We start from the raw sequence: 25,230 nt of genomic DNA on the forward strand, positions 1-25,230 counted from the left end.
TCACAAATGTATTAAGATCAACAGCTGTAGTGCGTTTTGATTCAATGCTGAGTACAGCCAAACTTGACATTCTCTTCTCTGTCATTGTAGACCGCAAATACCTCATTCCTTCAGTGCTTGGGTCCGAAAGGCTTCTCTTTTTGCGCCTTCCCGTTCAAATGAATTCGCCACCAATCATATTTCCACTCTCGCGCCAGGACCGGGGGAGGGGTTACATGACGTGCATATTGTGCTGCATTCACTTGCACTCGGACATTAGAGACTTTCTCTCATAAATGTCCGATGAGCAACAACTTTTCTTTCAAAACAAAGATGCCAACTGGGGTGGCAGCTGGGGTGGCAAGGCTATTGTTTAGGGTGGCAGTTGCCACCCCATGCCACCCCGGTAGATCCGCCCCTGCTCTCCACGTTACTTTTCTTTGGCAGAGCGACGCTTGCTTTACAACTAAGGCAAATAACCTTTGAATGTGACATCACAACAAAATATTCTTCCTCCCATTCTGGGTGGAAGTGGTTTGTCTTTAGCTTCTTGCACGGTCCCGCACTCATTTTGTAGTTTGTCTCTTTTGTCTCTTTAACTTAATTTGAGTTTTCCCGGCACTTGACTGATTTTGTATCGCTTTGCATTCTGAGTTAACAGACTGGAAAGCGATAGGTCGCTTTTTCTGTCAATCAAGTAAACTCCTGAATGAAGTGGCAGGGAGGCCAAGGGAGGAGGGATCAAAACCTGTTTTGTCTATTTTAACGGAGCTGGATTTTTTATTTTTATGAATGACTCGCGATCTACCAGCATTGCCCGCGGTCGAGGTACTGGGCACCTCTGATCTACAGTCACTAATGTTCAGCAGTTACATTTTGCTTTGTTTTTGTTTTTTTTCATTTTGCTCAGAATTCTGGAATACGCCGAAAACTAACTTCTCAGACGGTTATCAGCAGTAGCATTACATTAGGAGGTTAAGTTTGTATTTACTATTCCCATGGGACTTGAAGGGACCATACTGTATACATCTACACCTCCCTAGCTTTTCAGAGTGAAACCTTGGATGACCTAAACACGTCCATAGATCAGTTTGGCCCTGTGTTTGAGGTCATGTATTGTCTGTCAAGAGTTTTTGAAACTACTCTATTTTCAGGCTTATTTTGGATCAATACATTCTACATTGTGTGATTGCACAAAACAGTTCCTGCAACACAGGAGCACTGGTTGTGCGTGAGCACCACTGGTGATGAATCACGAAGCGTTATCTAAAAAAGAGAGAAGAAATACTAGTGATTAGTAACCTCACTTGTTACTATGAGCCAGGAGGTTATTATGAGTAGAATTATTGGTTATTTTTACTGACCCATTATCCTAGAAGAAGCATGTATTCCTGAATGCTTAGTGTTACCCTCTTACCCTACAATACCACAATGAACTTTCTTTGGAAACTAAGATGCCTTGAAAATTGTATTAAAGCAGTTTTGACTATATATTTTAACCCCCAAACTTACACATCCATAATCAATGTAATAATATCTGACCAATCAGCTGTGATAAAGCAGGGAGAAGTAGGACACTGTTGAGATTCCCTTAAGGTAAACTAATGTTTAACTGAACTGAAACTCAATAAACAGGGGGGAACAGTGTCAATGCTGCCTGCCTACACTCAAACTGTGTGCTGTCTCGCTCTTCCGCATTGACCTGTAGCACAAGGCTCTCACGCTGACCTGCCCTGTCAGCCTGTCTTTATTGGACACTGAATGAAGAAAAACAGAGCAACAGCGTTAGATCTATACTCACGTCAAAACATCTATGGCAACATTGCTTTACAAAAGCTGATACCATTATGCAGTGTGGCTAACAACAAGACAACCTTGGCTAGGCTATAAGGCTATTAAACGATAGTATTTGTTAGCAAAATGGCTAATGTTTTAAATAATTAACACCAGAAACAGTACATAGCGTTACCCAGAGCCCTATAGTAGTCTACTATAGTAGTAGTATAATAATAATAATAATAATAATAATAATAATAATAATAATAATAGTAGTTATACTATAGGGCTCTGGCGTTACCTAGCTTTTGACAGCTAATGTTAGCGTAACCCGGAGCATAAGCTAGCTGGTTAGTACCGGTTACCTTCTTACCTTCATAGTTGTGTATATATGACGCAGCATATAATTTGAAGCCTTTTTCGAGTTTGCTGGCTGGGGCTTTAGTCGTCCGGCAAATCCGATGAACATCTGACATTTTTAATTTCGGAAGCTCTTGTAGGCAGCGGGTGTAGAAGGTCGTCATTTTCAAACAGGAAATTAATCGGCCGCTATGAGTAGAATGCGGAAGTGACTGTGCATGTAGCCTATTGGGGGTGCAAGTGGAGTCTCGCAGAGGCAAAACTGTGGCGCGCTTACACTGTAGGTGCGCCGCAGTCTGCGTGATCTGCCTGTAGGGGCGGGCCGGCCCTGCGAGTAAAGTAACGAGTTACTTTATCTAGAGAGTAACGAAGTAGTGTAATATAGGGCTGTGCGATTATGGCAAAAATCATAATCACGATTATTTGGTCAATAATTGATATCACGATCATTTTGACGATTATTCATTGACCATTTATTGAACTTTAAAACAAATAATATTTTACCAATAAACAAGATCAATAAATGTGTTGGAGCGCACTTCCAAAACCATACTAAACATATATTAATATGATAAATAAAAATAAATTAGACCCAAATAAATGAAATCAAATATGTTGCAGTGCACTGTCACAACCTACTGAAAACTCCTTAACATATAGCCAACATTTTGGTAAAACATATTCAACATATTCCACTCAGTTAAACGTTGAAGGCTGGCCAACCGTCATGGTCCAGAAGTAACAGGAAATAAATGTTGAACTACAATTTAAGACCAAATAAAAATGTTTTGGCCACCATGGCAAATGCTGGTAGGGCTGCTCATGTCATCTCTTAAAGATTTTTTGCAAGAAATACCAGGCTGTTTACATGGTCTGGTTTCAGAGATGAGCGCAGGCAGGTGACAATATTGCCACCTGTACTGAAGACCCTCTCTGAAGAGGAACTTGTGGCAGTGCTGCCACATATGACACAGGAAAAAAAGAAAAGACTCTGAAGAACCCTTTCTTTGCCATTATATAAAAATAGTGTTGCTACAAAAGTATAAATTAGGCTTACTAATAAGACAACTCAGATCTGAAGCTACACAGTAATCTGCTGCAGCAACAGTGCAATAAAAAAGACAACATTAATAGAATCAAACCCATTTTTTGTTGCATTTTATTAGAGTATAAAAAGAAATGCCTTTAAAATAGGATGCAAGCAACACTAGTTTCTGAACTGATAGACTATAATCAATTTAAACAGAACAGATCTTAATGTTTGCATTCTTATACCATTTTTTACAATAATTATCATGAATAAATTCAAACAAACTAAAACTTACAGCAGATTAATAACTGTATTTAAATTGAGTTTTTATTATATCAAAAACCTGTTGAAATGCTGCTGTTATTTTTACTGTCCCACAAAAGCGCGTCGCAGCCTCCAGGAATGCTTCTTTCACAACTTCGCCGTCTTCGAAAGACTTCATGTGTTTCGCAAGAACGTGACTGACACGATAAGATGCTCTGGTAGCAGCCTTGCTCTTGTTGTTGGGCCTGATGAAAATGGACTGCTGTGCATTTAGCTGTCCTTTCAGGCTCCTCCCCTTTTGGAGCGTAGGGCAGAATTAGGAGGGAATTCCGTCTCGTAGCGTTTGTGCACTGTTTTGAAATGCCGCTCCTAAATTACCCTTCTTCGATAAAGCCACGCTCGCATTGCAGATGAGACAGATGGACTTTGAATTGGAATAGATACAAAAATAATGATCCTCCCACTCGGAGTGAAAATTATATATTTTGGGCTTTTTTGCTTCTGCCATAATTGCGGTCTTGTCTGTGTGCGGACTGTCACTCCTGTTGACCATCCATGCTGTTGACACGGACAACGTCAGCGAACTAGTGCACTGCTCACCAGCCACGCCCGGACACATGGGTGAGGCCGGCCAATCACAAAGCTTTGATGCGTTCAAGTGCATTATTCTGGCACGGGAACATTATGTTACAGGACATTAACGATAGCACAGAATATTGTTGTTCTATTTTTAGACACATCTCGCGATCGACTGGGAATCTCCCCGCGACCCTTCTTTTTAACTAGTTGCTGCTCTTGTTCTGACATCTTCGCTTGCGCTGAACACTCACAACCCATGTCACTCCCACGTGGCCGAGTGGGCTTTTAGGGAGGGGCGAAAGCGCACCCAGCAAAATAATCGTATTTTGTCAATTATGCTGTTTTCCTAATCGTCGCAAACCATAATCGTAATCGCGATTAAAATACGATTAATTGCACAGCCCTAGTGTAATATATTACTTTTTTTTAAACTGTGGCACGCTTAGCTACTGCCCGTCCACACAGCGGCGTGTGTTGAAGCTTCCAACGCTTCTGCCCATTCACTTTGAATGGGGTGACGTCACTTTTAGCCGAACTGCATTTTGGGAAGCGACGTGGAGCGTTGCTGGCGTAGCTGGCGTCAAAAGTTGAGCAATGTTCAACTTTTGACGCCTCGACGGAGGCGTCAGCCAATGAAATCCTGTTTATTCAAATCTGCCAGTACAATCGCTAGCCAATCAAACCGCGTGTATACTGGGAGAGACTACGCAGGTCATTTCCTCATATTCAAAAAAATTGAGGGAAAATTCATTGTAGCGGTAGTGAATCACCCGGTGCTGTATGATCAGTCTCTGTTGATCTACCGGGATACAAACCGGAGGAGCGAGGCATGGAGGGAGGAGGCAGAGACAGTGGGTGAAACTGGTAGGTTTTCGCCTGTTTGGGGATTTTATATCCAGTTTACTTCGTTTTAACATTGCTATTGCTTTGTATGTCGGGGGCGGGAGATTCATGTGATTGGTTGTTGGTCGTGTTGCTCGCAAAAAATCCCCAAGCTTCAGATACGCCCACCTCCAAGCGTCAACGCACGCTGCTGTGTGGACGCTCCGTTACGGCCCGTACACACAGCAGCTTTTGGCGATTTGTCCACCGCTTCCAGCGCGTCTCCGCCCATAGAGAGGCGAAGTCCCTCCCCTTCCGAAAGCCTCCATGGGACCCCCGGAAGCGGAAAATTATACATTGAAGTCAATGGAGAGAGAAAGGTTATCTTTTGATCCCGTTTGAATTGTGCCACGAATGACACATATGATGTTTGTCAATTTAAAAGAACATTTTGCAAGTCAAAAAAATAAAAATGTGTCGTAAAACTGTGAAGTTACACATTTTTTCGTGTGAAACCGCTCAGTGAACTACAGGTCTCTCGTCTCGCACAATACGCGTCACCAACATAAAGATGGCCGTCACGTTAGCACATTTCACCACATTCTTTCAGAATGAGAATAAAAGTATTTTACGAGGTGAAAATCACTACAAGTCTGGGCACGTTGAGAGCTGTACCTATATGAAAGGGGAGTTAGTCGGTTCTGTAAGAGCCAGCATGCGGGACCGGCTTTACAAGGTTTCGGTGAGTAATATGAGTGCAATGACAACATTAGCTAACAAGGTACAGTAACGTGTTTTGTTTTAACAACTAGTTTTCTCCTTAAGAACTTCGTGGTCTCTGTGTATGCTGTGGATAACATTAGTGTTCACAAGAACAAGGTACACTCCCGTGTTTTGTTTTAGTTGCTCTTCAGATTGAAGCGGCCAGTTTTATATCGACAATACTGTATGTGTGATCTCCTTTTTGTCGTTGTGTCATTTGAGTTTATTTGCTGTGTGTCGATTCAAGGATTTTGGTTATCTAGGCACAGCTGTGTGTGACTCCCTCTGGTACACCGGTATGTGTTTTCCTAATGTAGAGAGCATTGATTAATTAATTAACTACACACTGAGTCTAGATCCTGACCAAATCCTTTTTTATTGTTGATCAAATGTTTTAAAAAAAAATGTATTCATACACATTTAGAAAAATACAATGTACAATCACAACCAATACAACACAAATGACAAAAAATACAGAAAAAAACAAACAATAACAACAGACAAGAGGACAAAACTATGGAAAAATAAACCCTCCCACCCCCAGATCCGGACCATCCTTGTATTATTGCTCATTCAATCTATTATAGCATGCTAACAAATGGTACTTACTTTATTTTTACAGATCTGCATGGGAGACGATGGCGCGATGCAGAGCGCTGTCTGTGATTGTGCACAGGAGATGTACAAATGCAGCCACGCTGCAGCATTGGCAATATTTTCCATGTGGCAGATCAGCTCCACAGATGTTGAGTGCCAGTGGAGGAAGCCTGGCACTTCCAAAGTAGTCCAGCCGGTGTCTCAACTTTACCAACAGCGAGAGGAGACATACAACCCACTGGCCAGAGACATCGCCAACTGTCAACTGGGGGGTTGTAAACGAGGCCGAAGGGGTGAAGGCTTTTGTGGAGGCCTATCAAGTGACAGTGTTCGAATCGAGTCTGGTCTCTTTGTGAGTGAGTCGGGTGTTTTGGGAGCATCACCCGATGGACTTGTGCAGCCATCTGCCCTGCTGGAGGTGAAGTGTCCACACAGCCAGAGGAACATGACCATCGCGGAGGCAGTCCAGTTACCATCCTTCTGTCTCCGTGAGGAGGGTGGGTCATATATTCTCAAGGAGAATCACCCATACTGGCACCAGGTCCAAGGGCAGCTGCACATCACAGACCGGAGTCTCTGCTACTTTGTTGTGTGGACCACGAAGGAGGCGATCATCATCCCCATCCCCAAAGACCCTGCATGGCATGGAAATCTCCTCCTCCTGGAACAATTCTACACCCAGCATATGCTCCCTGTGTTGGCCAGTAGAGAGGAGGACATTTCAATAAACATACTCTTAACACCCTCGGACTCTGCGTTGTGTTTCGTATGTGTGATAGGGTGTTATGCAGAGGGGAGGAAAACAGGACACAGCAGATTGGGATTGTGGTGGAGATGCTGAGCAGTTATTTAATTGTTGCATGTAATTATTATTATACTGCGTGCTTCTTAGTTATTCCATCTTTTGCTGTAACATGGATCTGTATGTAACTCTATATTTACTTGTTATCTACCACACTTCCTTCTACATCATACACCATCATTATACATGATGGTGTATATAGGATATATATATTTGTATACATATCTGTAAATTGTATAATTTTATTTAAACGTCTTTTTGATCTCTCAAACTGAGTAAGATTGACAATAAAGTTGACTTTGAAAAATATATATATTCTTTATGAAAATAGTTGACTGTTGTCAAATGAATCCAAATGAAACGTTGGACTGAACTACAACTACGCCTTTAAATCTCTACGGACTGTTTTTCAGTGGGATGGCAAGTTCCTATCTTTAAACATTTATTAGTTTTTTCTCAGAACAGATTTGATTTTATGAAGTTAATTTAACTTTGCCGACCATGTAAGGTCATCATTAAAAGGTACAATCAATTTGTTTAGGGTTGACTCAAATAATGAAAAACATTCATTTGGATAATTTACTGACAGAATAAGAAACTCAATGATGCTCTACTCACCTGTTCCTTTTTTATAAAGTGAAACAGTTGAAACGATAGATTTTAGTAAACTTAAAAACAACCTTCTCCAAAAGCTATCAAGGAATATACCGAATACTTGTTTTAGAACTTTATTACATATTTTTATATAAATAGTTTGAATGATCCATAATTGACAGAAGCTTGTGTTTACACTGACCTGTTACTCATATATTAATGTCTTTGTAACTTCAGTAAACCACTACCTCACTAATTTCTTTCATTCATCACGGTTCAGTAAACTAAGTGATACATGAAACAGTTTAATCATTATAATAACGTAGGATTGCAACTCTTTGAAAATGTAGGTGGCTCTTAAAAGAGCTGTTGTGTTTGGGTGTGCTGGTCTCAGGTCAGTCTAAGCCCTCTCTCCGCGGATGCGGCGGGCCAGCTGGATGTCCTTGGGCATGATGGGGACCCTCTTTGCTTGGTTCATCTTACTGGGGGGCAGCTACATGGATGTCGGTGCAGTCCACAATCATTGCGCAGTTGAAGGCAGAATGAATTTATTATTGACTCCGAATGAAGCACAACTTCATGTCATACAATACAATGACTTTATTTGTAATTGTGTAAAAAAATATGAGCATTGATTAGCAAGCAGGACCTGCAGGAACAGAGAATGGTGATGGAGCTGGGAAGAGAGAAGAATAAAGAAAACAGATCAACTTTATTATCGGATATTAAAAATTCAATTTCAAAACAAGTTGCCACTCCTACAGTTTTCTAGTATGTAAAGATGATTTCACATGACCTATGCAAAATATCACACTCAATACATGTGTGTCTCTGGGGGGTGCATTGTGCCTTTGATGTATATAAATAATATACCATAACCAAATACTATTACGTACAGTGGAAATCAGGTTGCCAGAGCAGGTCAGTGTGCATGTTCCTCAACGTCTCAGCAGTTACAGGTGAGGTAAAGAAAATAAAAGAGAAAAAGGTCAGTAACAACACTTTAAAGTAACAACACTTTGAATAATGATCTCTTCTAACAATTTTCTCTCAATAAGCACACAACGACTGTCTTTCCAACAAACAGATTGTCATCACAATGAAACACGTCCAGAAGAATGTCATGCAAAGCTCCCTGCCTGCCTTCGACTCTCCCTGAACTGCTTCCTTAGCACCCGGTGGAGGGCGCAGTAGGCTACTCTTCAAAAGTTTCACGAAATACTTACCATCATGTTTGGTTACTGTTTAACATTTTGGTTTACTTCATGTAATAAAATAATAACTTCATGGTAAGGCTACTAAAAATGACAAGGCTAAGTAATGTAATGCTAACTAACGTGCTCGCTACTCGTCGCTACTAGCTAGGTAGCTAACTTGACTATGTTCCATGCACAACATGTATATTATGATATTACCTGATATGTCTGATCCAGCGACTCCTGGTCCTTTCATCAGACGGGAATCGATAGAAGGAGCAAGTGGTATGATCACTTTTATGACTACAACCTGGTACAAAGCACACAGGCATCTTGTAAAAGTGAATTTATTTTTAGCGATCTATCATTTATTGGAGGGAATAAATCAGTTATGAGATCTTCTTCTTCTTCGCTTTAATTACGAGTCTTATTATAAATCACCGAGCAAGCCTGTGACATCACTTACGCGACCCAGAATGGGATTTGGGATTTGGGATTTGTAGTCTTTGTAGTAGCGTATTTTTCATAGTATTATATTTCAGCAGTTTTACGACAAAATGTGACTTTTTTGACATGGAAATGATTGTTTAAGATTGACACACATCATATGTGTAGTTCGTGGCACAATTCAAACGGGATCAAAAGATACGTGTTCTCTCTCCATTGAATTCAATGTAAATGTTTCGCTTCCGGGGTCCCATGGTCCGGAAGTAGATGGGCGTGACTTCGCCTCTCCATTGACTTTGAATGGGGATGACGTAACTTTCCCTCGCTTGTCGCCGAACTGCATTGTGGGGGGGGCGAGGCGAAGATTTCCAGGTTTTTCAGGATGTTCAGGATTCCAAAGTTGAACAATGTTCAACTTTTTAGGCTGAGCTGGAAGCGACAGCCAATCAGATCCGTTTATGCAAATCTGACAGTTCAAGCGCTAGCCAATCAAACCGCGTGCAAGCTGGGAGAACCAGACCCGCAGTTCATTTCTATATTCCACAAAAATGGAGGAGAACTTAGTTATTGCGGTAGCAAATCACCCGGTTCTTTATGACCAGTCCCTATTTACTTACCGGGATACAAACCGGAGGAACCAGGCATGGAGGGAGGTGGCAGAGACAGTGGGTGAAACTGGTAGGTTTTCGCTTGTTTGGGGATTTTATATCCAGTTTACTTCGTTGCTAGTTTACTTCGTTGCTAGCAAGCATAGACAGTATCATTAGCCAGCATGGAATGTAGCATAAAATAGCACCATAAACATTAAACTCATAAATGTTCAAAATGTTAAAAAAATAAATGTTCATCATAGCCCTTCCTATTTGACAATAGTGTAGAAGAACCGGGTTTTTTTGCTTTGTATGTCGGGGGCGGGATATTCATGTGATATTCATGTGATTGGTTGTTGGTTGCGAAATCCCCAAGCTGTCAGACACGCCCAGCTCCAGGATTTTCAAGATTTTGTCAAAGCTGCTGTGTGGACACACCGTTACACTGTAGGTGCGCCGCAGTCTGTGTGATCTGCCTGTAGGGAGGGGCGAGCCGGCCCTGCGAGTAAAGTAACGAGTAAAGTAACGAGTAAAGTAACGAGTTACTTTATCTAGAGAGTAACGAAGTAGTGTAATATATTACTTTTTTTTAAAAGTAATATGTAATATATTACTTTTTTTTAGTAACGACCCCATCTCTGTCAACCAGTAACAATGTTCGGGCTGCAAGAAACAAACAAGCCTGTCAAATGTTATCGAAAAATTAATATCAAGAATTGATCACATATAATGTTTATTTCTGAATGAATGAAACTAACTATATAAATAATATAGAGATTATAAGACACTGGGCTATTTGAAAGACAACAAAAAAGTTACATGTTGTTTTTATTTTGGAAGTAATGTGTAATTAATTAGTTAAAACAAAATGTATTTCTAAATATATAAAATAATAAACGAAAATAAATGATGAAATATACATAAGGCACCCTGACCCTGAAGTCTTCACTCTAAGGTCTGAAGATCAACACATCTCACCATTTGAGACACACAGATCACAAGTCATCATGAGCAATATTATGGCACAACATGACATGCTCTCTTTTGGACACAACATGATTTAATGCTCGACATCATGAGAATGGATTATGTGGCATTATCAGATGATATGCTACTGTTGAATATACATTAGTTGTAAAGTAGATCAAAAGGTTAAAGGTTAGGGTAAGAAGGCTTTTATTCTGGGTGTACGGCCTTTAGCAAAATGGTATCATAGAATATAAGGGTATAGCAAATCAGAAAGCTATTAAAACAAATCTATTGTAAAATGTTGTCTGTCATATTTGTGTGTAGAAAGATATTGAAAAATAGTGCAATGTATTTGTTGTCATATGAAAGAGTGAAATAGTCTCGGTGGCATCACCCATTGGTTATTATGGTTATAATAATAATAATAATAATAATAATACATGGGATTTGTATAGCGCTTTTCCAAATGCTCAAAGACGCTTTATACTATGTCTTGGTTTTGAAGCCTTGATGTTGCTTTGGCCATTGCCATCTTGACATGAAGTCATGTGACCATTGTGTACTTCCAATACATAATAAATATACAGTATGTGGTTATCACTAGGACTAATACTAATACACCACTGTACTGTATATATTGTATTACAATATATTGCAATTTAAAAGTTTATATAATTTGTTTGTATCTATTTTTATTTGATCTTAAATTGGACAGGTAACATCTTATGTGTAATAGAAATATATGTATTAAATTGTATCAAGTTAATGCACATTCTTATTTTACTTCCTATGTCTATATACACATTTGAATTATATTTTGTATAGCATTTCATTCACCTGATTTCCCCTAGGATAAATAGAGTAATCTAAACTTCATTCTGATTACATTGAAATGATTGACAGAAGTATGTACCATATAAAGGCACCTTTCATAAACCGAGAAGGAGAGTGTTTTGGTCATTGGAATAGCACTGATAGATGTAATGAAATCTCAAGAGTTGATTCAAGGTGAAGTCATACAGAGCCTCAGAACGATTCTGAAGTGTACCACATGAGGGCAGTGCTTTACAACGACAACAGCTGCAGCAATGCATACACACCATGGATGTATAATAAGAACATACACACACTCATATGTACACTTTTGCATTTTGGAGGCAAAACGTTTACTTTTCAGTCGACTATATATATATATGTTATTGATATTACTAGCAACTTTTAGCAGAAGCACAGGATGTGATGCAGTAGGCCTACTGTGTTACTAATATACACAGGGTATCTGAAATGACAACACACTACCAGTGAGGTTATGTGACATGTATTTGTCGACAAATAGTATCATATCTATAATAATACAACACTGCCAAAAGGGCCATTTTGAATAACGATTACTTTACACGTGATAGTTTTAGCTGGTAATACTTCGGTATGTAGCCCTTACAAAGGTTTTGTTTGTTGAAAGCTAATTTAGAACTCGTGCCATTTTTGAGTTTCTATCCTCGTGGTTGAATGCACTAAGTCCCAGTAGTAGTAGCAGTAAGTTCCTTTGGATAAAAGACTCAGCTAAATTACTTGTACAACAATCCATTCAGAACCCTAACCTTTGATGCAATATGTTAAGACCATAGTATTTCTACTTTTGCAAAGAATTTGAGCAATTATTTTTGCTATATAACATTGCCTCATAGCAGCCATGTCTGCAGTGTGCTTTTGTGTGACACACACAGAGTCTTACTGTTTGCATGTGAAGAAGGGACATCCCAATGGGACAATGGAATGCTTTATTTTGACCCCTTTCATTTTTTTCATGTACAACGTCCATATTCTGTCAGCTTGTATGTCAGACAGGCTTGTACAAGGCAGGGCTATGTACTACTCTGTGCCCATTTCTCATCGAAAAGTGTGATAACACAACTTAACTTACTTTAATCCACAAAATTAATTCTTGAAATTCAGAATCAGAAAACTTTCTTTATCCCACAGGAAATAGGGTAAAACTATGATAAAGGGTGAGAAATAATTCACCTTAGATAAAACCACTTATACTGCACTATCTACAGCAGGGGTGCCCACACTTTTTTTGGCTGGTGAGCTACTTTTGAAATGACCAGCTCACCGAGGTCTACCAACCAAAAATAAAATCCCAAATTGCAAGGGTTGCTGAATAACACGTTTTATGTATACATGGGATAACTACAAGAGGGCTGCAACAAACGACTCATTTGATAATCGATTAATCTATCGATTAATGAAACGATTAATCGACTATTCGGACTATTACTGTATGCCTTGCACAATTTCTCAAGCGCTCTTATTTAGCCATCAACTTTTAGATTTAGCTTGAGGTTGTTTTAGGCATGTGGAAACTAACAATGAAGACAATAAAGATGAATACTTGATTCAAAAATACATATATATTTAAATTAACTTAACAAATTGTTTACAAAATTAACATTGCTTTTTATTTAAATTAAATAAATAATATTTCACATCAAAAGAAACAACGTTTTAACAATTCGTATTAAATAATCTGATTACAGAACTGTAAACAGAATAGCTGAAACTTTAACCAAATAAAGAGTAACTCAGTTATCTCTAATCATTAACCCATGTTTGTATAATTGAGTTAACTCTGTGTTGTAATTTAGCATACATAACACCTGACGTGGAAAAGTTACTCGTGGATGGGGCTACAGAGACTGCTGTCAACTCAGCCGTCTCTCAAATTTGCTTGGTCAAATGAGCAGTTCTTCATCTTCATTCATTAAAAAAATCATTTTATCTCTCATCAAAGATGGCAGAAAACATACATTATTGTACTCTGGAGGGGAGTTTGACAGGGTATTACTCAAAAAGTACACGATAAAAGTACTTGATTGTACTTGTGGTCGTACTCCAAGTAGTACTCTGTCCAGCAGTACCACTTTCACTGAGAACTTATGGAAAAAAATCATTTTATCTCTCATCAAAGATGGCAGAAAACATACATTATTGTACTCTGGAGGGGAGTTTGACGGGGTATTACTCAAAAAGTACACGATAAAAGTACTTGATTGTACTTGTGGTCGTACTCCAAGTAGTACTCTGTCCAGCAGTACCACTTTCACTGAGAACTTATGGCAAAAAATCATTTTATCTCTCATCAAAGATGGCAGAAAACATACATTATTGTACTCTGGAGGGGAGTTTGACGGGGTATTACTCAAAAAGTACACGATAAAAGTACTTGATTGTACTTGTGGTCGTACTTCAAGTAGTACTCTGTCCAGCAGTACCACTTTCACTGAGAACTTATGGCAAAAAAATCATTTTATCTCTCATCAAAGATGGCAGAAAACATACATTATTGTACTCTGGAGGGGAGTTTGACGGGGTATTACTCAAAAAATACACGATAAAAGTACTTGATTGTACTTGTGGCAGTAGTCCAAGTAGTACTCTGTCCAGCAGTACCACTTTCACTGAGAACTTATGGCAAAAAAATCATTTTATCTCTCATCAAAGATGGCAGAAAACATACATTATTGTACTCTGGAGGGGAGTTTGACAGAGTATTACTCAAATAGTACACAGTAAAAGTACTTCATTGTATTTGTGGTAGTAGTCTAACAAGTACTGAGTCCAACAGTACCAATTTTATTAAGAACTTGTGGCTAAAAATAATTTGATCCCTCATCAAATATAATTGATTGATTGATCAAATATAACATCAATTCGTGAACTACCGTCAGCGCCGCTTCTCGGCGATTACCGCAAAGACGCTATTAATCGCGCACTCAAAAATGAAGCGCTGCTCATTGGACCTAGAAAGACAGTCGAACCCGGTGCATTTCTCCGTCTGAATGTGGTGCACTTTTGCTAAATGTTTAGACAAATTGCTCCGCCCTTACATGCTAAACACTCTTGGCAACGAGCATTGTCCACCTCAAGACGGGTAACACATTTAACCACACCTTGGAGCGGTTCTCTCCGCCATCCCCGCCGTGTGTTGCTGCATGTAGCAACTGCGTGTGTGTAATCTGCCCCGCCCCCCTCGCACACAGACGGCAGGGGAGAGATAGATCTAGGCCCTTTCTAATTTCTCTAACTCCCCTCCTCGACTCCTATCCTCGAGACTTAGTCCCGCCCACAGGAGATGCGAACGGAGGAGGAGGAACCGAGGAGAGAGGAGGGGAAGCAGCAGGCGGTTAGAGAAATGAGAACTCCTCTCCTCTGAGCGGTCATTTTAAAGAGATGTCCATTAATGATGACAGGAGGCACAGCAGCCCTCTGTCTGATGGACAGATGTGTTCATGACGACTTATATATTTACTTTGATTCATTCACAGTGCGGTATAATGAGACAATAACAGGCTACAGATGCGGACACACACACACACACACACACACACACACACACACACACACACACACACACACACACACACACACACACACACACACACACACACACACACACACACATAAATATATACCATTTCAGAATCAAACAGAGCACTCTCATAACACTATCAGAAACTGGATATATCCCCCTCCCCTCTCTGGTCGCTACAATGAGGGAAATAAATTACGGGCCAAAAGTTTTATTTATAAGTATTAAAAGTAAGCAGAGGACACCAAACCAACTGAGACCTGTCTGTCCGCTGCATCTACGCACTGTACAACACACACACCTACACACTGTACCACACACACACACCAACACACTGTAGTACAGTGTGTAGGTGTGTGTGTACAGTGACTGTACCACACACACCTACAGCTCCTAAAGCATATTATCAGGCTACAGCCGTTGTGTATTTTATTATGTGAAGCACTAAATGGTTTTATAAAAATATCGACTCTTTGTTTGTATATATCTACTAAACTACAGCAAATAAAGAGAGTAGGCCTGTTATACTGAGTGATATATATTTTACACACTGCTCTGCTTTCTGCATGGACCTCACAGCTGTTCTCTCTGGAAACATCGCGTCGCGATGAAAGCAGTTAATAAAATAATATCCAGGGGATGCATGCAGAGCTGTCATTGGCTGAGATAAGTCCGGCCGTGCGTCACGACGCTTTGAAACATCTCTGTTCCCGGAAATGCATCCACGAAGGAGCCGTGGAGGACCCATCAGTGTATCCTCGGTTATAGCTCCTCCAGAGAGCCTCCTCGACCACTCGATCCTCGAAGTGCATTGAGAGAAATGAGATGTCCTTCAACATGGCGCGCTAAAATTCATTTCCGGGTCACTACCTGAGGACCGAGGAGTCGAGGAGGGGGATTTGATTAAATGAGAAAGGGCCCTCGTCTCGATTGGAAAGATCCAAATACACCGACCATAGACGCATTTGTTTGTCTTTTTGCATGTTAGAAACAAGTTGGCGACACTAAGACTGCGAGATAATGTTTGTGTAGCAATAATACATGACCTTTCTCCAGGGTCGGCGTCATGGGGGGTCATTCGCGGGCCATGCCCCCCCAAATGAGTCACTGTGCCCCCCCAAAGCAGGGTGGGCAAGCCTTGCCACTTTGCCGTTTTTTTTTCTAAATCATATAAGTGAAAACGTTTCCACTAAAGATTTTTTGTGTGAAATACGTCAGAAATAAAGAATACAAATATAAAACACAGCCTGAGCTGTGCTCACTGCTGCTCTCTGATTGGTGTGTTGCTTGACCAATGACCCCCGACCTTTGTTTTGTTATCATTACGTGGCTGTGTTTTTAGATGAGAGCCCAGTGGCGATCTGTTCATCTGTTATACTGATTATACAGTAAAGCCATCGAAAATAATATGATATACAGTACAGTACAAGTACCCTACTTCTGGGTCTCTGTGTTTCATTCAAGCTCGGCTCTGTGTGTGTGTGTGGCACGAGCGCATTTTGTGAGTGCGCAAGCGGTAACGTGGAATGTTGATGTTAGCATCTGGTTAGCTCGCTATGCTAACGGATATAAAGAGCTGTTTCTACACCAAGGTGGAGGAGAGTCCTCTCCTGTCAGACTGAGAGGATCTTATAACGTCAGCTCAGTGAGGTAGGACTCTCTCAGTGTTTAGATAGTTCACTTTAGTGTAGGTTATCTCAGTGGGTCTCAAACGGTTTGCTCACCATTTATGTAAACAAGTATTTGCGAGGAATACCTTTATATGATCATTATAGTTATTAAAGAATAAGAGAACAAATAAAAAACGGGTATGAAATACTATAGGACAGTAACACAAGAATACAGTTTACAAGGAGAGTGATTAGTAAAATATCCATAAAGAAAAAGTAAATCTGTGTACAGTTCTGTTTCATATGGATGCTGAGAGATGTAGGCTATCCATATATCTCCTAATGTTGCTCTCAAAGTGCACCAGATTGATGCATTTAACTACAATATTTTTTAAATAATCTTCCCGGGGGAGCATGCCCCCGGACCCTCCTAGAGGAGGTTAGGTCCACACCCACCTAAAACATGTTCACATGGATAGGATACTAAATACATTTGCACCCTTTTTATATTGTGGCCTATGTCCTTATATGTTTCTGTTTTGGTGATCGTGCCACAACCGTGCATGTATGCACAAGTCATAGGTGCGCTATACAATAGCACTACAATGTGTGTGAAAGACAATAGACTTTACAGCATGTTTTTTGAAGTTGCGTTGGTTGTTGACGGCAGTGTGTGCCCCCCCTTTGTAAATGATTTCCCCCCCCCATTCGATTTGTTCTAGAGCCGACCCTGCCTTTCTCTTTCTCAACTCGCTACTCGGAGGGAAGTCGCTGCTATGCCTTGTGAACACTCCGATAATGCCTCTCCACCAGGGGCGGATCTAGACAAATATTCATGGGGTGGCAAGAGGGTGGCAGGAGATTTTGAGGGGTGGCATTCCCTGACAGAAGTATATGCTGATTTGAATCGCAATCATATCAATCAATTAGGGGTGTAACGGTACACGTACCAGTACTGAAATTATTCGGTACGGGCCCTTCGGTTCGGTACACGTGTGTTCAAATGTAGTCAGTAATTTGAGGAACTGTCGAAATGGCGAACGCAGATAAAGTTGAGCTGAAAATCCTACAGCATCATTGAAGTCTCCGGTTTGGGAACATTTTGGTTTCGCAGTTACACAAGGATGACGTACAAAGACAGGTGGACCGAACCAAAGCTGTTTGTCGGCATTGTTCAACTAACATTGGTTACGCGGCTGGCAATACATCACACTCATTTGAAAAGGCATCACCCTTATGTGAATATCACCGGTACCAAAAGAAAAAAGACTGAAGTGCAAACCCAACTCCCACTAGCATGTAAGCCTCCACCACTCGCAGAAAGTTCAGACCGAGCCAAAGCTATTACAAACGCAAAATATCCTTATGTTGCCATGTTAGCAAAGCGCTACCTGGCTGTGTCTGCTACCTCTGTCCCTAGAGAGGGTGTTCTCCACAGCAGGAGACATTGTTAGCGCCAGCAGATCTGCCATTTCAGCAAGCAATGTGGAAAAGTTAATCTTTCTTTAAACAACATGAAAATACAATGAAAAGCAAGTCCTAATGTCAAGCTGGCTGCTTAGGTACTAGTACAGTTCAAATACAGATTATTTCAGTTCATCGAAATGCAGCACCTTAATGTTTATTTTACTATATTTTGTATTTATTTGAATACATTAGTCACAGTTTAATAATAATTAAAAAAATGTTTTTAATGTTTTGTGATAATTTTTTCTGCTGTACCGAAAACGTACCGAACCGAACCGTGACCTAAAAACGAGGTACGTACCGAACCGAAATGTTTGTGAACCGTTACACCCCTACAATCAATGTTAACTTGGAAAGCCACAATATTAAAATTTTAACTCAATCACATAGGTGATATTATTGTGGCACATCAGTAAAGCCTTACATACAAGGTGGCAGACGTAATTTAATGAATTTTAACTGAACAATAACTGAATGAGTTTGTCTCACTCTTAGACCAGCAGGGTACCAAATCTATGCAGACTGCTGCAATAAGTACATTAATTAACTGTCTCATCGATGTTTGTCTGAATGAATATGATACTATTAACAATCATATTATTCCTATCAGCTGTATAAATAAATAATAAATAATAATAATAATAGATTTAATTTGTTAGCGTTTTTACAGGTGCTCAAAGACGCTTTACAGATATAGTGAATAACTGTTATGATTCACATATTCATTTATTATTGAATAAACTATATTTATTTTTTGGAGGAGTTAATGATGAATGTTCATCAAGATGCTTGCTCACCCTCCTTCAAATTTGAAAAACAAGTAATTATATCATTATTGATATACAGTTACAACCTTGACTTTACATCAGAAAGAACAAACATTAAAGAAGTGACTAACTGCATCAGTTAGGGTTAAAAAACGTGTATTCAGCTAAAACATCGCTGCAGTTATTATCCAGTGGAAGGTCCTTACCTACTGGCCTAGTTAAATCAAAGTGGTTACTTTCTGTTGGCTGGGCAGTGTAGTTTTACACACCGTCTTATTTAACTTTTTCAGGACTTAAAATTGAAGAAAAAAATATATACACGCATACAAGGTCATCATCTTAACAGTTTGTTATTCTCATCGAGTCATCCGTGAGCAGAGCATTCAAGTTGGCATGTCTATTACAGCTGAATGCGGCGATTACTATCTTGTTCAGCAAAACGCCTCACAAATGTATTAAGATCAACAGCTGTAGTGCGTTTTGATTCAATGCTGAGTACAGCCAAACTTGACATTCTCTTCTCTGTCATTGTAGACCGCAAATACCTCATTCCTTCAGTGCTTGGGTCCGAAAGGCTTCTCTTTTTGCGCCTTCCCGTTCAAATGAATTCGCCACCAATCATATTTCCACTCTCGCGCCAGGACCGGGGGAGGGGTTACATGACGTGCATATTGTGCTGCATTCACTTGCACTCGGACATTAGAGACTTTCTCTCATAAATGTCCGATGAGCAACAACTTTTCTTTCAAAACAAAGATGCCAACTGGGGTGGCAGCTGGGGTGGCAAGGCTATTGTTTAGGGTGGCAGTTGCCACCCCATGCCACCCCGGTAGATCCGCCCCTGCTCTCCACGTTACTTTTCTTTGGCAGAGCGACGCTTGCTTTACAACTAAGGCAAATAACCTTTGAATGTGACATCACAACAAAATATTCTTCCTCCCATTCTGGGTGGAAGTGGTATGTCTTTAGCTTCTTGCTCGGTCCCGCACTCATTTTGTAGTTTGTCTCTTTTGTCTCTTTAACTTAATTTGAGTTTTCCCGGCACTTGACTGATTTTGTATCGCTTTGCATTCTGAGTTAACAGACTGGAAAGCGATAGGTCGCTTTTTCTGTCAATCAAGTAAACTCCTGAATGAAGTGGCAGGGAGGCCAAGGGAGGAGGGATCAAAACCTGTTTTGTCTATTTTAACGGAGCTGGATTTTTTATTTTTATGAATGACTCGCGATCTACCAGCATTGCCCGCGGTCGAGGTACTGGGCACCTCTGATCTACAGTCACTAATGTTCAGCAGTTACATTTTGCTTTGTTACAATGCGCATGCGCAGCTTGTAGGCTGCCTGCCTGGCAGTGCCATAGCAACCAGGGCAGACATCAACATGGTAAGTGTTTGTGTTTTCTGTTCATTCTTCGTCGCTTTTTCGGATAATATTGCACAATTGTACGAAGTATGACAACCTACCGAAGATGCAATTATTCATGTCTCAAAGCTCAATCTTACGTGCAGTGTTGTTGTCGCTGTTAGCTAATATGGGCTTTAATTAGCTAGGCCCACTTAGCTAACCTTATTGTCAGTTAACCTGACGTTAAAGAACCAGCTAACATCAACTCTGCGCTAAACGTGAGTGTATGTATGTGTCTAATATGCCATTATTCCTAGTTCTAAATGTAATATTCGGAGGACTAACGTTAGGACGTAAGTGTCTACTCATTCAGCATGCCTTTAAAACCCACAATTGAAAATAAGAATAAAAACAGAGTGTATTAAAAGCCTAACTTAATTTGATGTAGAGCTGTTCTAATTCTTATACTTTATACTATTATTTGTTCTTGTCATATATCTGTGTATTATATCCCATATTTTTTAAACCAATGTTCACGCTGATAAAATGATTTTCTTCTGACCATTTAGTCGTAAGGGTTGGATTAGTTTTTAGGCAATTTGGTTATTGTTCGGTGTTTTTAGCTTGTGATGTTTCTGTGTAATACATAAACCCTCTCCAATTCAAGAAGTGTTAGTAACATATTTTGTAAGTATTCTAAGTTTAGCATTCTAAAGCTTTGGATAGCTTATGAGTGTGTCCCAATTCACATATCTCCATTCTATGTCATGATGGTACTTGTATTGTTACCTGTTTGTGAATAAATGAACAGATTTGAATGTAGCCTCTGCCTGTCTAACTGGATGTCATGTTATTTCCGCAGGCCAAAGCAACGACAGTGAGAGAAGCACTGGCTAAGTGGGTGAGTTACATAAACACGGCTGAAACGCACAGAACGAATACCATGAATGAAATACTGTGTAACAGAATCATTGAACTGTGCTCTGACAATTATGTCGACATCTGGGACTGAAGGAGCATTGTGTAGTTACATGATTGTAGCAAAGTATTTGTAATTGTCTCTTATGATCTGTGTGTGTGTGTGTGTGTGTGCGTGCGTGTGCGTGCGTGCAGGAGGAGAAGTCAGGGGAGAAAGCGGGTGAGACTAAAGCCGTCAGACTGTATGGTCAGGTTCCTCCTATAGAGAAGATGGACCCCTCCCTCTCTACGCTCACCAACTGCGAGTGAGTACTGTAACCATGCAATCTCAACACATTTTACAGGTTGAAATATTAAGCAGTGTTGGAATGTAATAAATCATATTTACTCAAGTACTGCATTGAGTACAAGCGTACTTGTTATTTACCAGAGTATTGTCATGTTAGCTACTTTATGCTTCTATATTGATAAACATATATGCATCAATAATCATAATCCAATAATTTACTACATTTCTGAAATGAATGAAGTTCACATAACAAGTGCTTTGTCTTTTGGTGCTTAAGTTTATTTTGATGAGTAATGTGTAATATTACTTAAGTAAGATTAGTATTTTTGCAATGTAGTGTTGTTACTTTTACTGAAGGTAAGATAAGTTCTAAGTACTTCCTCAATCGCTAATGTTGAGTATTTTCTATAGTAAGCTAGAATTATGCCTTTAAGAAAGATCTGTTCCATTTCATTTCCGGCATGCGCAAGAAGACTGTCGGTCTGGATCGATTGCTAATACTGCCTTGTATTTTTGTGTTTGTTTATTACTGTATGCTTAAGGACCGTGCGTAGTTTTGATGATTCATATTTTTTTCAACAAATATCTTTTTGACTGTTTTATAGCGACTGACTGCTGATTCCTCATTAAGACCTTAAAACCCACCTCTTTAAGTTAGCTTTTTCCTGTTCAATGCTACCCGCTCATTTCCCCTCCTTTTCGAGGCATTCACAGAATTGTCATTGGTAGATTAGTGGAGAGAAAGTAAAACAGCAGCTAATACAGTGAAAGTGTTTAGTCACCAATGATGTAATCCCCATTCAAATACCTGATATGTAATTGTACTGTATCCTCTGCAGGAAGCTCTCTCTGTCCACAAACTGCATTGAAAAAATAACCAATCTCAACGGCCTGAGTGAGTACTGACTGCACAATCACATATAACCACACACAAACTCAGAGGTGGACATCTGGTGCACTAATGACATTTGTGTTGTATTTTACAGAACACTTGAAGATATTGTCATTAGGAAGAAATAATATAAAGGCCCTTACTGGGCTGGTAAGTTACATATGAAAAAGAAAGTTGTATTATTTCCATGTTTTCCTCTCTTCTTGTTGTCTGCTTTTTTACATTTATTTTATTACTTACTTACTTAAATGTGCAATGTGTAGTTCCAGGCCACACTGAAGAAATAGGGGGCAGCATTTCACCTCTAATACTGGCTCCATACAATATATTTTATAGACGTCAGTTATTAACGAAAAGTCCTAATACTAACTAACACCACGGCTAAAATATGCTTAGTTCCACCAAAGTGCTGAAACTCTGCGAGCCGGTCATAACTATCTGTTGCTAACATTTCAAATTCAAATGCTGCCATAGCTTTCACATTGCACCTTTAAACGAGTTTCAGTACACTACTTACACATGCTAAATACAACATCTAAATGTGTGTGTGTGTGTGTGTGTGTGTGTGTGTGTGTGTGTGTGTGTGTGTGTGTGTGTGTGTAGGAGTCCGTAGGGGAGACATTAGAAGAGCTGTGGATCTCCTATAACTTGATAGAGAAACTGAAGGGTGTCCAGTCCTTGAAGAACCTCAAAGTCCTCTACATGTCCAACAACCTGGTCAAAGAATGGGGTGAGCTACATTCATATTCATAATCTACACATGATGAAATTGTGGCTTTATGGAACATTTATGAAGTGACCTGTTTCAGGTTTTTATTTTATTGAAGAGGGTCATAAATAGGTTTAGAAGTATTTTGTAATCAACTTAAGTTGCGTTTGCTGAAAGCACTGTATCCCCTTTATATGTTGCGGGGAGGACATCCTGTATAAGAACTCACTGTGTCACCTGCTGTTAAAGCCTAATCACGGCCAGTAAAGGTTTCTAACTTTTAGCAATGGTCTCATATTTCTGACCCAATCATTTCAAGAGTCATTTATTGTCATTATACAACACAGGGTTGCACAAAGAAATAAAGCTCAGTCCATTGTGCTACACACAAAGTATAATACAGAACAGAGCTTTAAGAGCATTTGCATTCTTGAATGTGTTGTTGGAATTTGCAACGAGATAAATTGAAATAATCAGAAAACAATGTCAATTTCTTGCTTGGACGAAATATGGCTAGCATCTTATACATTAGAACACTTCAACTTAAGAAAAACACTTTCAATCAACTTTGACGTTTGAGCGCCAAGCCACGCCGTGTCCGCCTTCTCTCGTCTAGTTACAGCATGATCCAGAATACCATGATGAAGTCACAAAGTACAGCAGAGTGTCTTTTTGCTGCTACATCAGCCAGGAGCATTCTGGGTAGTGGAATAGCCTTACAGGTCCTAGCTTGGCTAGCTTAGCTCTTTTCCTCTCCTGCTGGTCGCTTACTCCTCCTTCATGGTAGTTAGGTCGCAGGTGTAGCTCTCTGGCAGGATGGCTGGAAGATGCTTTGGGCGATGATCGTCTCAAAGTCTGCTACACTTATCCAATCACTGCGCTTCTTTCTGATATATTGATACTTGTCTTATGCCATACATGCTCTAGTTAAAAATAGAAGAAAACAGATGAATAATACAAACATAAATGTAGCTTTCACTAACCACTGCATCTACATGGGCTTCCATATCCATAGTTATGGATCACTCTGGTATATCTGCTGGTATCATTTAGTATATGATGTATTTTCTGTGTTGTAGGAGAGTTTGTGAGGCTAGCTGACCTGCCCTGCCTGGTAGACCTGGTGTTTGTGGGAAATCCTCTGGAGGACAAGCACTCATCTGAAGGGACCTGGATGGATGAAGCCTCCAAAAGACTTCCTAATCTGAAGAAACTAGATGGTAAAACTGCTTCTGCATCAACACAGTGGTGCAGGTTTGAGCCCTAACCCTGGAATGAATGAATTAGCATTCTAGCTAGCTAATTTCATTTCTCATTTTTTTCAGGGACCCCAGTCATCAAACCGGAAGTGGACGAAGGAGATGGAGAAAGCTGAGAAGCGTAACCATCTGCAAAACTAGAATCACCTTTCCAAAGAGTCTTCCCTTTTTAAAGTTTTGTATGGTTTGTCATGGTGCTTTCCTTTATACAAAATTACTTTTACAACAGCACAGCAATAAAAGCACACACGTACATTTTAGAACTATAAAACAATTATTAAATGGTTAATACCTGCAGGCCTTGCGACCATAAAAAAGCTTTTAATGAGACCTTATTAAAAGATTCAAAAGTGTTGTTGTCATATGCACAATAGCTACAGCGCAGTTGTTGGCAATACAAACCTTAAGTCCTTCTGAAGGCTCCTACAGCAATGCAACATTCAATATACTTTAGAAATAAGAATAAAAATACATTAAATAGTGCAAGTGACTAATACAAAAGCAGAATTGGAGAGAGGCTTAATACACAGAAGCCTTCCACCGCACCATTTTAAACTGAAAATGTAAACAGAACTAATGTGGCCAAAAAAAACTTTTTAAACTTACAATGTTTTTTTTTTTATTGTCCTTGATTTTGTATGCATCTCTATGTACCTCTAGCAAGACCTAAAGCACAATGTAGCACACACACACACACACACACACACACACACACACACACACACACACACACACACACACACACACACACACACACACACACACACACACACACACACACACACACACACACACACACACACACATTTACGTCAAATTGGACATTTCATACTGTTTTT

The 25,230-nt window shown here is 39.8% G+C and overlaps 1 protein-coding gene across 2 annotated transcripts; it reads left to right on the plus strand.

The window, feature by feature from the left end:
• The first annotated feature begins 736 nt into the window (after nt 1-736).
• Nucleotides 737-25,181, plus strand: dnal1 (dynein, axonemal, light chain 1). Of its 2 annotated transcripts, XM_034234757.1 has the most exons (9): nt 737-852; nt 20,280-20,363; nt 21,187-21,225; nt 21,438-21,547; nt 22,371-22,426; nt 22,518-22,573; nt 23,027-23,153; nt 24,212-24,352; nt 24,458-25,181. In XM_034234757.1, the coding sequence occupies exons 1-9, from the start codon at nt 772-774 to the stop codon at nt 24,505-24,507; spliced, it is 744 nt and encodes a 247-aa protein (XP_034090648.1). In that variant the 5' UTR covers nt 737-771; the 3' UTR covers nt 24,508-25,181. The 2 variants fall into 2 exon arrangements, with proteins under 2 accessions (XP_034090648.1, XP_034090647.1); XM_034234756.1 differs by lacking the exon at nt 737-852 and having other exon boundaries at nt 20,158-20,363.
• Nucleotides 25,182-25,230: the final 49 nt, after the last annotated feature.

The sequence above is a fragment of the Gymnodraco acuticeps genome, unplaced genomic scaffold, assembly GCF_902827175.1.
Source record: "Gymnodraco acuticeps unplaced genomic scaffold, fGymAcu1.1, whole genome shotgun sequence".
Lineage (NCBI taxonomy): Eukaryota > Metazoa > Chordata > Actinopteri > Perciformes > Bathydraconidae > Gymnodraco > Gymnodraco acuticeps.